This window comes from Ochotona curzoniae, unplaced genomic scaffold, assembly GCF_017591425.1.
Source record: "Ochotona curzoniae isolate NIBS_2020 unplaced genomic scaffold, NIBS_Ocur_1.0 contig_1274, whole genome shotgun sequence".
In the NCBI taxonomy this organism is placed as follows: Eukaryota; Metazoa; Chordata; class Mammalia; order Lagomorpha; family Ochotonidae; genus Ochotona; species Ochotona curzoniae.
This window is the reverse complement of record NW_024465023.1, coordinates 8,602,169-8,616,895: the sequence shown is the minus strand read 5'-3', so window position 1 is coordinate 8,616,895 and position 14,727 is coordinate 8,602,169. Positions and strand designations below refer to the sequence as shown.

Below are 14,727 nucleotides of genomic sequence, written 5' to 3'. Positions count from 1 at the left end.
CGGGGTGACCAATGTGAGCCGCCCTGAATTGACGCGGCTGAAACCGTCCAATAATGAGCCGGAATTGGCTTACTAGCACGGGCGTCAGCGGTGCGTTTGCCCTGCGAGGCGTGGCCCGGCGGAGTCGGGCCTGCTTGCTCCGTCCGACGCCGGCGCCATGGAGGAGTACGCTCGGGAGCCTTGGTACGGCGATGGGCACCCTGGCAGCGGGACGGCGGCGGCGCCAAGGCCAGCCGTGGGAGGCGGGCGGGGGAGGCCCCGGCCACACACTGCTGCCTCCCAGACTCGGGAGAAGTAGAAATCTGTCCCCGTCAGCTCTTTACACCTCACTCATGCCGTTGGGCTGCTTTAAGAAGCGGCCCATAACCGTTTGCCCCTAACAACATTTCGTTACTGGACGAACCCACGCCATGTTTCCGCTGACTTCGTGTCTCAGTCTCTCTTTGTTAGCTACAAGACACGCTGCACAAATCGATTTCATCATCACCCACGGGGGCCGGGGTGCGATCAAGAGTGCGCACTGTATTGGAAAGGAAATCTCCAGCGTTCCACGCGCGGTTTTTCACAAGTCGCTTGTGTGACTCGAGGAAGCTGTGTGGGATTTTGGCAGCGGTCTCTGGGGTTTCCCCGCAAATACTTGGTTTAAAAAAAGGGAAGGGGCTGGGCTTCCTTGGGTGCACTCTCTGGCCGAAAAGGAGGTGCCCCCTGTCTAGCTCGAAACTCCAAGAACCATGAAGAAAATGCATCACATCTTTACACGTCTCAGTTCACTTAACAGTTGCTATGAAAGCAAGCGGCTGATTCCTTGGAATCCTACAAAGGGTGAAAAGGGCGAAGGCCAATTTTGTTTGTTTTGTTTTGTTTTTTTTCTTTTTTCCCTTTTACTCAGTTTCCTGATTTTATGACTGAAGGAAAGTAACAGAACTGGCTCGTTATTGTCTGAACTGTTGCTTTTCACTCACAATTGCCAAGAATCCCTGCAGGGGAGGGGCTTCCATTAACCCCAGCCTTTCCTTCCCATTTACAGCCCATGGCGAATTGTGGACGATTGCGGGGGCGCCTTCACCATGGGTGTCATCGGCGGTGGAGTGTTCCAAGCCATCAAGGGCTTCCGCAATGCTCCAGTTGTGAGTTCTTGGCCTGTCCTGGGTGCTGTGGGGGTGGTAGGCGCAGGCTTGCCCACATGGCGTGCTTTTTTAAAAAACTGCAGGGAGTCACAGGCGAATGCTCCTGTCCACCCACTGTGTGCCAGCCCTAGCCCCTGGATCTGGGGGGAGTGTAAACTTGGCCTCTGTCCCTTTTTTTCTCCACTCAACCGAATCTCCTTGGTGGAAATGTGTGATCAAGAAACATTCTCCCCGCCCGCCGGTCCTGAGTGTGTATGTGTGCGTCTAAAACCAAACAGTTTAGATTCAAATTCTGCCTCTTCAACCTGTGAGCTGAGTTTTAATTGATAGAAGCACAGCCTTCAAGTTGAGAACATCACTTTAGTTTAACGTAATTTCTGCTTATTTCTTGGACTCCCATTCCCCGCACCGCCCCCCCCCCCATGTCTTCAAATGTGGTGGCTTTAAAGGACATCTTTTGTCATCAGGGCTTTCAGTTATTTCTTTGAGAGGCACAGACTGAGACCGCACTCCCATCCTTAGGCTCACTCCCCAGGTGTCTGCGACCGTCTGGGCCAAAGCTGGGGGCGAGTAACTCAGTCCAGCTCTCTACTACATGGGATGGCAGAAACTCAGTGCCGTGAGCCCTCGTCTGCTGCCTCTCAGGGCTGGAGTCGGGAAGTGGAGCTGGGAAGAGCAGGTGTTATGACACACAGAGTTCAGCAGCTGCTTATGACACTATGATTCCATATCAGACCTCTGCTTCAACTCCCACCTGCTCCGTTTCTAATCCAGCTCCCTGCCAATGCACCTGGAGAGCAGTAGAAGATGGTCCGAGTAATGAAGCCCCTGCCACCCACATGGAAGACCCAGCTGGAGTTTGTGGCTCCTGGCTTCTGCGTGGCCCAAGCCAGCCATTGTGGCCATCTGTGGAGTGACCAGCAGATAGAAGAGCTATTTCATTTTATCTCCCTTTTGAATAGATAAAATAAATTAAAAGTAAACAACAATGACAGAGCAGGACCTGGCACGATGGCTCAGTGGCAAAATCCTCATCTTGCAAGCACCAGGATCGCACGGGTGCCACTTCATGTCCCAACTGCTCCATTTCCCAACCAGCTCCTTGTGCTTTGGAAAAGCAATGGAGAATGACCCAAAGCCTTGGGACCCTGCACTCATGTGGGGGACCCAGAAGAGGCTCCTGGGCTTTGGATCGGATGGAAGATCTTTCTGTCTCTCCTTCTCTGTGACTCTGACTTTCCAATAAAAAAAAGTAAACCTTTAATTAAAAAAATCTACCTTTCCAATAAAAATAAATAATTCTTAAAAAAAATACCCACAGTAACTGAAATGGGAACAAACAGGCACTCCAATAAAAGGCTCTTTTTTTTCCTTTAAGATTTGTTTTTATTTGAAAGGCAGTTTTTTTTTTTTAAGATTTATTTATTTATTGGAAAGGCAGATATACAGAGAGCAGGAGAGACAGAGGGGAAGATCTTCTGTCTGATGATTCACTCCCCAAGTGACCACAATGGCCGGTGCTGCGCCGATCCGAAGCCAGGATCCAGTAACTTCTTCCAGGTCTCCCACGTGGGTGCAGGGTCCCAAGGCTTTGGGCCGTCCTCAACTGCTTTCCCGGGCCACAGGCAGGGAGCTGGAAGGGAAGCGGGGCTGCCGGGATAGAACTGGTGCCCATATGGGATCCTGGTGCGTTCAAGGCGAGGACTTTAGCCGCTATGCCACACTGCTGGGCCTGAAAGGCAGCTTTTACAGAGAGAAGACAGATAAAGAGGTGTTCACGTCCCCAGTGGCCGCAACGGCTGGAGGCAAACTTACCTGAATAAGCTGATTTGAAGCCTGGTGCCAGAGAATTTGGGAAGTGGGTGCAGGGTGACATGGCCATCCTCTACTGCTTTCCCAAGCCACAAGCTGGGTGGAAGTGCAGCAGCCAGGACATGAACCCGTGCCCACATGGGATCCCAGCATTTGCAAGGCAGATTTAGCCACTGGGCCATTATTGCACCAGACCCAGATTGTAGGTGTCTTAATCTATTTCTTCAAGAGTGCGTGCTGCCTGCCTGAATCTCTAACTGTACCCTTGCCCGGGATCTGCCTTCCCCTAATGTAAGCTTTGGAATAGCTGAGATCAGATCTACCCGGGTCACCGCTGTACCCCCCACCTATAGCATAGTACTTGGCAAGTAGGAAGTGCTCAGTAGTCATGTACTAAATGATCGAAGGAATGCATGGATGAATTAGAATTGATCAGTCTCGCTCCGAGGCTTCCCATGTTGGGGTTCTCCTCAGACCCCTTCTCAACATCTCTTAGATCTTCCAGTCTCTTAAAAGACAGCCTGTGCCCCAGGCCCTGACTGTCTTGCTTTCTCCCCCAGGGAATGCGCCACCGGCTGAGGGGCAGCGTCAATGCTGTGAGGATCCGAGCCCCGCAAATTGGAGGTGAGGTGCTTGAGGAGACGAAGCATGTGTGATGGCAGAGGACGGGGGGGGGGGTGCGGGCACGGGGAGCTGAGCCTTTGCGATTAGACTGTGAGTTGGGGGTCCAGACTATAGTCCTAGTGCTACCTGGGATTTCCCAGGTGAGTTTCATTTCCCAAAAAAACTTAACACAGGGCCCCACATGATGGTGCAGTGGTTAAGGTCCTCGCCTTGCACGCCCGGGATCCCATATGGGCGCCGGTTCTAATCCCGGCAGCCCTGCTTCCCATCCAGCTCCCTGCCTGTGGCCCAGGAAAGCAGTCGAGGACGGCCCAAGGCTTTGGGACCCTGCACCCACGTGGGAGACCTGGAAGAGGCTCCTGGCTTCGGTTCGGCATAGCATCGGCGTTGCGCTCACTTGGGGAGTGAATCATCGGACGGAAGATCTTCCTCTCTGTCTCTCCTCTCTGTATATTCGCCTTTCCAATAAAAATAAAATAAGTCTTTAAAAAAAAATCTTAACACAGAGAAGGCAAGAATGGTTTCTAGAGTTCCAGGTCGGGACCCGTGTCCACTGCAACATGACTGCTGATACCAATGGTTACCTCCTTGGTCATTTTGTAGTTGATATAATTCACACATTTAGTAAGTGCTATCTTTTTTTTTTTTGTAAAGATTTATTTTTACTGGAAAGACAGATATACAGAGAGGAGAAGAGACAGAGAGGAAGGTCTTCTGTCCGTTGTTTTACTCCCCAAGTGGCCACAATGACCAGAGCTGAGCTGATCCAAAGCCAGGAGCCAGGAGCTTCTTTCGGGTATCCCACATGGGTGCAGGGTCCCAAGGCTTCGGGGCATCCTCAACTTGCTTTCCCAGGCCAGAAGCAGGGAGCTGGAAGGGAAGTGGGGCTGCCGGGATTAGAACCAGTACCCATTTGGGATCCTGGCACATGCAAAGCGAGGACTTAAACTGCTAGGCTGCAGCACTGGACCCGAGATTTTTTTATAGCCTTTTTTATAAAAAATGGTTTTTTATAGCCGAGTAATATATGTATTTGCACCTTTGGGCCCCATTTGTTTTATCCACTCATCAGTGGATGGACACCTGGGTTGTTTGATTTCTTGCGATTGTGAATAATGTGGCAGTAAACATGGAAATGAGGATGTCTCTGGCAGACTGACGTTCTCGCTCTCGGGCTGTGTGCGGGGCGGGGTTGCTGCATCGTGCAGTGGTTGGGTTTTAGCTTCCTGAGGAACCTGCATACTGTTTCCCACTGTGGCCGTGTCAGCTTACATCCTCACCTACAGCCTGCCAAACTCCATTTCTGCATATCCTTGCTAACACTTGTTATTTTTCATCTTTTTTTTTAAAAAAGATTTTTAAAAATTTATTTATTTAAAAGGCGGAGGGACGAGAGAGGGGGAGACAAAGAAATCTTCCATCTGCTCATTCACTCTCCAATTGGCCACAATGGCCAGGGTTGGGCCAGGCTGAAGGCAGGAGGCAGGGGCTTCGTCTGGGTCTCCCATATGGGCGGCAGGGGCCCAAGGACTTGGCCCATCTTCTAATCATTTTCCAAGTGCATTAGCAGGGAGCTGGATCAGAAGTGGGCCGACTGGGACATGAACTGCCACACATACAGACTGTCAGTATGGCAGGTGGCAGCTTAACTTGCTATAGTACAATGCTATCTGCTGTTTTTGTCTTTTTTTATAATAGCCAATCTAAATAAAATGATATCTCATTGTGTTTTGTTTTATTTTTCTGTTTTACAGAGTGTAATTACACAACACACAGTCACACAGTTTGCATCCAGTGGTTCACTCCCCAAATTGCCCACACAAAATGAGATTGTGCCAGCCTAGATCTGGAAGTCAATGCAGCCACCATGTGGGTGACAGGGACCCAGCTCTTTGAGCTGTCACCTGCTATCCCCCAGGGCAAGCAGCAGGCAAGAAGGCGGGGAAAGGAGCAGGGCTGGGACTGGAACCCAGGCCCTCCCAGATGGGACGCAGGTGTCTCATTTGGCAGCTCAGCTACTGGGGAGCTACATGTCCACCTGTCATGAGGGGTTTTCTGTTGTTGTTGTTGTTCACTTTTTTCTGTTTTTAAAGTTTATTTATTTTTATTGGAAAGGCAGATTTATAGTGAAGGAGAGATAAAAAAGATCTGTCTGCTGATTCACTCCCCAAGTGGCCCCAATGGCTGGAGCTGAGCCGATCTGGAGCCAGGAGCTTCTTCCAGGTCTCCCATGCGGGTGCAGGGTCCCAAGGAATTTGGGCCACTCTGCTACTTTCTCAGGCCATAAGCAGGGAGCTGGATGGGAAGTGGAACAGCCAAGACAGGAAACGGCCCCCTTATGGAATCCTGACATTTACAGGTGGAGGATTGGCCAGTGGAACCATTATGCCGGCCCCTTTTGATACAGAGAATGTTCTACCCGCCTGGTTTATTGCCCAGATGCCTATAGCATCCAGGACTTGTCCAACCAGGCCAAAGCCCGGAGCCTGGGACACCTTTATGTGTGCTCTTTCTTTGCCTTGCAGCTTTGAGAATCTTCTTTATATTTTTAAAGACTTATTTGTGTATTTATTTGGATTGGAAAGTCAGATTTATACAGAGAAGGAGAGACAGAAAGATCTTTTTTTTTTTAAAAAGATTTATTTTATTTTTATTGGAAAGGCGAATATACAGAGAGGAGAGACAGAGAAGATCTTCCGTCCGATGATTCACTCCCCAAGTGAGCGCAACAGCCGATACTATGCCGATCTGAAGCCAGGAGCCTCTTCTGGGTCTCCCACGCGGGTGCAGGGTCCCAAAGCTTTGGGCCGTCCTTGACTGCTTTCCTGGGCCACAGCAGGGAGCTGGATGGGAAGCGGGGCTGCCGGGATTAGAACCGGCACCCATATGGGATCCCGGGCGTGCAAGGCGAGGACCTTAACCACTGCGCCATCGCGCCAGGCCCAAAAGATCTTCTGTCTGCTGGTTTACTCCCCAGGTGGCTGCAATGACTTGGAGCTGAGGCAATCTGAAGCCAGGAGCTTCTTTTGGGTCTCCCACACAGGTGCAGGGTCCCAAGGCTTTGGGCCGTCCTCAACTGTTTCCCCAGGCCACAAGCAGGGAGCTGGATGGGAAGTGGAGCAGCGGGGATTAGAATCAGTGCCCATATGGGTTCCCGGTGCTTAAAGCAGGATTTATCCATTGAGCCATCACACCAGGCCCTGTATTTATGCTTTCTGCCTCTTTGACATTCTCAAGTCCTTCTTGTGCCCCAATAACTTAAATGTTTGCTCTTTTCATGTATCAGAAAGTTTTCCTAAGCTTTCTTCATCTTTCTTGACTTTTCTTCGGCTAGCTTCTGCACATAGCCTGCTTGTAAGTTCTCTGATTCTTCTGTGTCATCTCTTCTTCTATTGATGCCTCCCACCATGTTTTTCTTTCTTTATGGGGAAATCAGATACACATCTCTTGTGATGATGGGTCACTTGGCTAGTTGTCTGCCTGCTAGTACTGGCATCCCATATGGGTACCAGGTCATGTCCCGGTGACTCCACTGCCCATCCAGCTCCCTGCTTCTGTTCTGGGAAAGCAGTCGAGGACGGCCCAAAGCCTTGGGACCCTGCACCCGCGTGGGAGACCCGGAAGAAGCTCCTGGCTACTGGCTTCGGCTTAACTCCGACCACTTGGGGAGTGAACCAGTGGACTGAACTTTCTCTGTCTCTCATTCTCTGTAAATGTTACTTTCCAATAAAAATAAATAAATCTTAAAAAAAGAGAGAGATAATTGTTCACTGGCCTTTTTCAGTTCCCTCTCAGGGCAAGGTGAAGGCTGTGGTTTAAGTAGACCGCTCGGAAGCGGGAGCTGTGGCAGGGCGCGCTCACAGAGGGACCACTCCTCAGCAGTGGCAATCTGCCTCTGTGTGTGTGTCTGTGATGAAGGGTCTCCCTGCTCTTCACTAGGGCTTTCAGGCTCCGAGGGCCCCTGGCACGTCGCTGCTTGCCATTGCCCCGGGTATGTTGATTGAGAGTGTCTCCCCTGCAGGTAGCTTCGCGGTGTGGGGTGGTCTGTTCTCCACCATCGACTGTGGCCTGGTGCGCCTGCGGGGCCAAGAGGACCCCTGGAACTCCATCACCAGCGGAGCACTGACTGGGGCCGTGCTGGCTGCCCGCAGTGAGTGTGGCCCCACCCCCGGCCCCCAGCCCCTTCCCTGTCTCTCCTGCCCACCCTTACCTGTGTTGCTGTGCCCTTGTCTTGCAAGGCGGCCCCTTGGCCATGGTGGGCTCGGCAATGATGGGAGGCATTCTCCTGGCTCTCATCGAAGGGGTCGGCATCCTCCTCACTCGCTACACCGCCCAGCAGTTCCGCAACGGTGAGTGGCTGCTGGGCAGGGAGAGGTGGGGAGCACCCCATGCAGCCATCTGCATCAATCCTTACCAACTTCTTTCCTTTCTTAGCACCCCCGTTCCTGGAAGACCCCAGCCAACTGGCCTCTAAGGAGGGTACCCCGGCCCCAGGCTATCCCAACTATCAATAATACCAGTGAAGCAGCGACCACCGCCACCCCCGTCACCACCACCACCACCACCACCGTGGGGGCTGCTCGCCGGTTCCCTCCCCAGCAATCTACCTCGGCGGGAGGGCTGGCTCCCACTTTACCCCAGGACTCTCCAGAGAGGGTCTGCTCTGCTCCCTTGTCCCAGGGTGGGGGTGGGGTCTCCCAGCTGCCCTGACAGATGGGTCCCCCTTTTTTTCTCTCTCAGGGCACCCCAGCCCCACACACATGTGGTCAAGCCCTCTATTACAGCTCCTTTCGGTGGCCCCTCCTGACAAATATTTAAAGCCACTTTGGAAATGCCCCGTGTGATGTACTCCTTGAGCCATGCTAAGAGCCCCTCCTCAGGACCAGGGACAGGGTCCCCCACCCCGTCCTGGGGCACAGCAGCCCACAGACTTGGAGGCCTACTTCAAGGGAGGGATTGGGAATAAATGGGGAACAGATGAGGATCTAAATCAGGTGCAGGAGTGAGGGTAGTGAGGGAGTCACAGCCTTGGGACAAAGGCAGGTTAACAGCAGGGTTGCGAGGCGCTGGGCAGTGGCCCTCCACTCTCCCTCCAGGCAGGCAGGAGCACCCCTTGATGATGCCACAGCTGGGAAATCGGTTGCCCCCGCCCCCCCATCACCCCGTTTATGAAAACAGTCGTGCATCTGGGTGGGCTGCCCAGGAGCCTGGGATGGAAGAAGGTCTCCGGGAGACCCAATTCATCAACCAAGGCACCTGATTCCACTGCTCCCTTGTGGTTCAGAGCCACTTGGCTGTCACCCATGCGTGGTGTAGTCAGATTGTTTTCAAGGGCAAATTTACAAAATATTCAGAAATGCCTTCTCATTTTGCAGTGGGGAGGGAGGGGCTACAAGAAAAAGATTTTTCTGGATGGACGTCTGTGTCTTCCCCAGCCCCCCAGTATGTTACTTCTGAGCAAACTGGCGGGACTAGCAATGCCTGTATCCGGCCACAGGGAGGCGCAACGCTTCCTGAACAATCCAGCTTTCTCTGCCTGAACTGCCGCAACGCGCACTGTCTCGTTCAAGCCCATGGAGGAGCCATTTCTTCTGTGCGGAACTGGTCTACGAGGCTGTACAGACCAAGTTCCTGAGCCTCCAAAAACCAGGGCCCCATCACTCAGTGGTGGCAGAGCCGCGGCACAGTTGCTTGAGGGACGCTTCTTCCCGCAGTGCATGGTGACCAGAGTGACAGCCCCACAACTAGGACACGCTGGAGGCTTTCATGGAACAAAGTGTTAATCCACCCCCAAGAGAGCCCCCACCCTCGCCCCAAGCTCCAGCTGATCTAGCCCTTCCCTTGCCTGTGCCTCCCTCGGCTGTGCTCCCACCTACCGGCCGGCCCCGCCCCTCCGACCCGGTCCCTGCTGCACCTTTCGCTGCAGTAAGCAGAGTCCTCCGCTAGAGGACCCTGATCGACCTCAGCCTTTCCACTCCACCTCTTCCCATCTTCAATCCCCGCACCTCCGGGTCCCGCTTCTCCCTTCCCTGGAAGCTGGGTCACAGTCCCCGAGGCCATTGGGCTGCGGGACCCCGGGGCACTTCCTTGCTTCCTGTGGCACAAGAGGCTTGCTGGCGCGGGGTGACTTTAGGGTCTTTTGGCGCAATGCATACTAGGGTTTAGAAGCAGGGGATTGGGCCTAGGAATCATGTCTGGAGTCTGGGGACCAAGTTGTACGGTGGCCACACCTGATCTTGCTTGGCTGTGAGCTGGGACACCGTGGGTCATCCGCGTCTCCTGAGCCGAGGGCCCCAGACAGACCGGGTTCCTAGCCCACACCCCTTGACCTGAGCTGGGCCCCGTGCCAGCCACCTTCGCTGGTGGCTGTAACACTCTGTGACCCCCGCATTTGTCCCCTACCTGTGTGCTGATGGAAGAGGCAGATCATTTCATGGGTGGCTGAGGGCCGTTAAAGAAGTGGACGAAGTCAAGGGAGCCCGGTCCAGACTGAAGGACTGCCTTGTCCTACCTGCTCTCTCGAGAGACCCTGAGCAGCTGGGGTGAGGCAGACAGACACACTCTAGGGGAAGTGAGAAGAAAGACAAAAGCAAGGGGAAGGAGAAGTACCAGCAAAGAACACAGTGGGAGTGAGAAGGATGGGAAGACATGGACAGGATGAAAGCGATTCAGAGAGGAGCAGCAGGGGTGGGCATTGGGCCAGAGTTCCCACTTCCTACCCCAGCATCCCAGCTTGGAGCTCTTGTTGGAGTCCCCACTGCTGCGCTTCCCTGGGGAGTGAACCAGTGGATGCAAGATTGATTTTTTTTTTTTCCTCAATCTCTCTGCCTTTCAAGTAAGTACAATACATCTTAGGAAAATCCAAGACAGTTATCTAAAGAACTTGTGGACTGGATAAGAGAAGTGAGCAATGGGAACAGGAAGAATACAAAATTTATTGACATCTAAAATTTAAAATAATAGGATACTGGTCATAAGGTCACAAAGGTCATCAATGTTTTGTGAAGAAACTGGACTCTGGTGCCGATGCTGTTGTGTAGCATGCTATACCTCTACCTGCAGTGCTGGTGATCCCATATGGGTGCCACTTCCTTTCCTGGCTGTTCCCCTTCCAATCCAGCTCCCTGCTTGTGGCCTGGGAAAGCAGTCGAGGACAGCCCAAAACCATATGAGAGACCTGGAATAAGCTCCTGGATCCTGGTTTCAGATCGGCTCAGTTCCGGCCATTGCGGTCACTTGGGGAGTGATGGAAGTGGATAGACGATCTCTCTCTTTTCTGTAACTTTGGAATAAAAATGAATCTTTTAAAGAAAACTGGACAAGAAACACGTAAGCATGAGTTTCATGTAGTTTTACAGAAGAAAAAGGGAAGCGGCTGAAGAATGGGAGCATGTTTCAGGGTAGAAAACGTCACACCAGAGAAACTGCACCTGCCCCATACAGGTCATGGCAAATCCGCAGGCTCGTTAGCTCTGCGTCACGGGCACCTGAAAGCACACAGCACTCCCTAGAGGCAAGTTACAGCACAAAAATACCTGTGAGCACTCTGCCCACAAAGCCAAACATTTTGTCAGTTGCCTGAAGTTATTTTGTTTTCTGTAAGAAAAGTATTTCAAGGCCAGCTGAAAACTACTGGGTTGGCCTCCCCATTCCACCTTTATCTTGCCCTCCTCTGCACGAAAGGCTGTCGGGGGTTCCTGATGGCGCCCTTGCATAGTTTTAATCTTTCACTACATAATTAGGGAGACATCAGTGGCATAGGTTGCTTTTGTTCTGTTTGGTTTTACTTTTTACCAGTGTAGAATAATCATCCTTTTCTTTCTCAACCTGGTAGAGTTGAAAATAATCCGTTTTGATACAGGGGGCCCTAATCAGCATTCAGCTCTCCAGTGACGTATCACATGCTTGCGCGGAAGTGCACAGCCAGATGAATGCTTGCAAACAGAGCACGAACCCTTGAAAACCAAGCCAGCAACCAGATCACGAAATGCAACATGGGCCTGGTGCTGTCGGCAAGGCAGGTAAAGCTGCCGCCTCCAGTGCGCCAATGCCGAGATCCTATGAGGGTATGGGTTTGAGTCCCAGTTGCTTCACTGTCCTCTAGCTCCCTGCTAGTGTGCCTGGGAAATCATTGGAGGATGGCTCAAGTCTCTAAGCCCCTGCACCCACGTCGGAGACCTGGAAGAACCTTCTGGTTCCCAGCTTCAAATCAGCCCAGCTCTGTTCGGTTGGTATGACCATTTGGGGAAGTGAAGCAGTCAATGGCTCTCTCTCTCCCTCCTTCTCTGCCTTTTAAACAAATTCATCTCTTAAAAAAGAAGAAAAGGAGTGTGCAGCGATGGCTGCTCCCAGTCCCAGCTGCTCTGTTTCTGATCTAGCTCACTGCTAACGTACCAGAGAGGCTAACATGCCAGAGAGGTGACGACTTAAGCCCTGCCGCACACATGGGAGACCCAGGTAGAGTTTCTAGCTCCAGGATCCTGCCTGGCCCAGCCCAGCTGCTAGAGTCCTTTGGAGAGTGAACTAGCCAATGGAGAAGCTGTCTTGCTCTTGCACTCCTCTCTCCTTCTCAAATAAATAATACAATAAAACAAAATACATATTTGTAAGAAGAAAAGGAATGTGGGAGCAGGTGTTGTGATACAGCAAGTTAAACTGCCACTTAGGATGCCTGTATCCCATATCATTGCACTTGACATCCAGTCCTACCTTTGCTTCTGAGCCAGCTTCCTGCCAATCACATCCTGGTGGACAGCAAGTGATGGCCCATGCCTGTGAGAGACCCAGATTGGGTTTCAGGCTCTCGTCTGTGGTCTGGCCCATCCCCGGCTATTGTGGGCATTTGGATGTGAACCAGTGAATAGATGATCTCACTGTGTTTCCCTCCCTATTGTCATTCTGCCTTAAAAATAGTAAACAAATTAAATAAGTAAAAGTGAAAAAGGAGCATGATTAGTTGGTGTTGCAGTGGTATCTGGAGGAACTTTGGGCTCCAGTCATTTGAGTCTGTGTCTCAACCTAAGACATGTGGCAGATTTTTTTAAGGATTTATTTATTTTTATTGGAAAGTCAGAGATATACATAGAGGAGGAGAGACAGAGAGGAAGATCTTCCATCTGATGATTCACTCCCCAAGTGACCGCAACGGCCGGTGCTGCACTGATCCGAAGCCAGGAGCCAGGAGCCTCTTCCAGGTCTCCCATGTGGGTGCAGGGTCCCAAGGCTTTGGATCATCCTCAACTGCCAGGCCACAAGCAGGGAGCTGGATGGGAAGTGGAGCTGCCAGGATTAGAACTGACACTCATGTGGGATCCCAGTATGTTCAGGCGAGGACTTTAGCCACTAGGCCACACCACCGGGCCTGATGTGGCAGATTTTTATGTTTGCCAGCTTGTTCAGGTACAGCATAGCTCCCATGTCCCAGCTCTCTGTGTCCCGACTTCGTGTGTCTGCCATGTTCACTGGGTGCTGCAGCCTTTCTGGGTGGCTACTTCTCTGCTGAGTTTTTGGGTTCATGATTATGAAGAATGACGCATGCAACCAAGGAAGGAGTGAGCAAAGCAAATGCTATTTATTGAAAGGAGCAGCCAAGCTCTCTGGCTGCTGGAAGGACCTGTCCCACAGGGCTGCCTTCCCCAAGCTACTGTTTAAGATGGCCTGACTCTAACTTTATGTGTTTCTAAAGCAGAAAGTTCTCTTTAATAGATCTAAGTGTATGCTAATAAGATATTATGTGTGATTGAATCAAGGGACTGATACTGTAGTAGTCACTTTTGCTAAGATGTTTGCAGGGAGGTCAGTCAGTTCTTCTGGGCAGATACGACATCTGAAACTCTCCCTTTCCCCTTCCCTCAGGGACCTGGCATCTCTGCCAGCAGAATCTCAGGTACCTCTCTTGTGCCCCTTAAGGGTAAACCACCATCCTGAATTCTAACCATTTAATTTAGCCTGGTTTCTACATTTTTTTTATGAAGTTGTACAATCTTTTAGGTCTAGCAGTATCATTTGGCCAACATTGTGAGGTTTATTCCTGTTATGCATGGGAAGTACGGTTTGTCCATTTTTGTTTTAAGTAAAAAATGTGAAGGATCTGAGAATTTACCTTCATTAGCAAGCTAACAAATCAACTTGCCACAGTTTTACACATAAACACACACACACACAATACTTCAAAAATTCATGGTAATGGAATTTTAAAAATTTGAAATCCATGCATAGCAGGGTCTTCAAAAGTTTCATGAAAACAGATATCATGCTTGGCCAACACGGTGGCTCCCTGAGGGTCCTGTGGCAGAGCGCTTTCCTACCACTTCGTTCTTGGCGGTACAGTGACTCTTTCCCCAAGACTACTGAGGGTCAGCGGTGCTGAAACTAAGACACACCACAGTTGGAACGACAAAGAAAAATGTCCCGGCCTCAAGATGTGATGCTTACATGGAGGATTTTGTTTACAAGGCAGATTAAAGGGTTCCACAAAGGAAACAGCCATTTAGCCAACATGGTGGTAGAAGAGCCAGAAACTTTGACTCAAGAGGGCATCCATACAGCTATTGCTTACCCTCTCCCAAGTGGTTTGTTTGAGAAATGAGCCAGGCCAATAATTAAGCATACTGAGCAGATTTTTCCAGAACAAGGAATAGTTCAGTAGGGAAGAGAACATGGATGTCCACTTCATTTACTCTTCTATACTGGCAAGGAACCATCTTATTGACATGAAATAGCATTTTGTCACTTTCATGGAGGGTTCCCTGATTTACTGTGAGAATATGTTCATGTTTATTGACCATTTGGGTTTTCTTTACTTTTGAATAATGTTTTTTTTATTTTTTTGCAAATTTGAGAGGCAGAGAGACAGCAAGTGAGAGCCCCCTCCTCCCCTCAGCTATAGGAAACTGCCTAGGTAGCCTTGTTCCTAGGCAAGTGTCACATGCTGGGAAGAAAGTAGCCAGTAGCTGGTGGACAGCCTGGGTCTGGTTAATGCCAAATTTGTATTAAATAGCCGGTGTGCCAGTATAGTTGCTTATTATTTTTTTTTAAAGATGAAGGTAGTGGCAGCGCAAAGGCTCTATTGGCCAAATTCTTGCCTTGCACACCCAGGATCCCATATGGGCACTGTTTTGTGTCCCAGCTGCTCCACTTCCCATCCAGCTCCCTGCTCATGACC

The 14,727-nt window shown here is 50.9% G+C and overlaps 1 protein-coding gene across 1 annotated transcript; it reads left to right on the top strand.

Moving 5' to 3' along the window:
* Nucleotides 1–74: 74 nt before the first annotated feature.
* Nucleotides 75–8,398, top strand: TIMM17B (translocase of inner mitochondrial membrane 17B). Its single transcript, XM_040998876.1, has 6 exons — nt 75–183; nt 1,028–1,127; nt 3,500–3,563; nt 7,585–7,713; nt 7,802–7,912; nt 7,998–8,398. Exons 1-6 carry the CDS (start codon nt 158–160, stop codon nt 8,075–8,077), a joined length of 510 nt encoding a protein of 169 aa, XP_040854810.1. The 5' UTR covers nt 75–157; the 3' UTR covers nt 8,078–8,398.
* The last annotated feature ends 6,329 nt before the right edge of the window (nt 8,399–14,727 follow it).

Excerpts from the sequence above, each read along its gene's own strand:
- TIMM17B (XM_040998876.1), top strand. The coding sequence starts at position 158 with ATGGAGGAGTACGCTCGGGAGCCTTG. Across the intron at positions 184-1,027 it reads GAGTACGCTCGGGAGCCTTG|CCCATGGCGAATTGTGGACG; the intron begins GTACGGCGATGG and ends TCCCATTTACAG. Across the intron at positions 1,128-3,499 it reads GCTTCCGCAATGCTCCAGTT|GGAATGCGCCACCGGCTGAG; the intron begins GTGAGTTCTTGG and ends TTTCTCCCCCAG.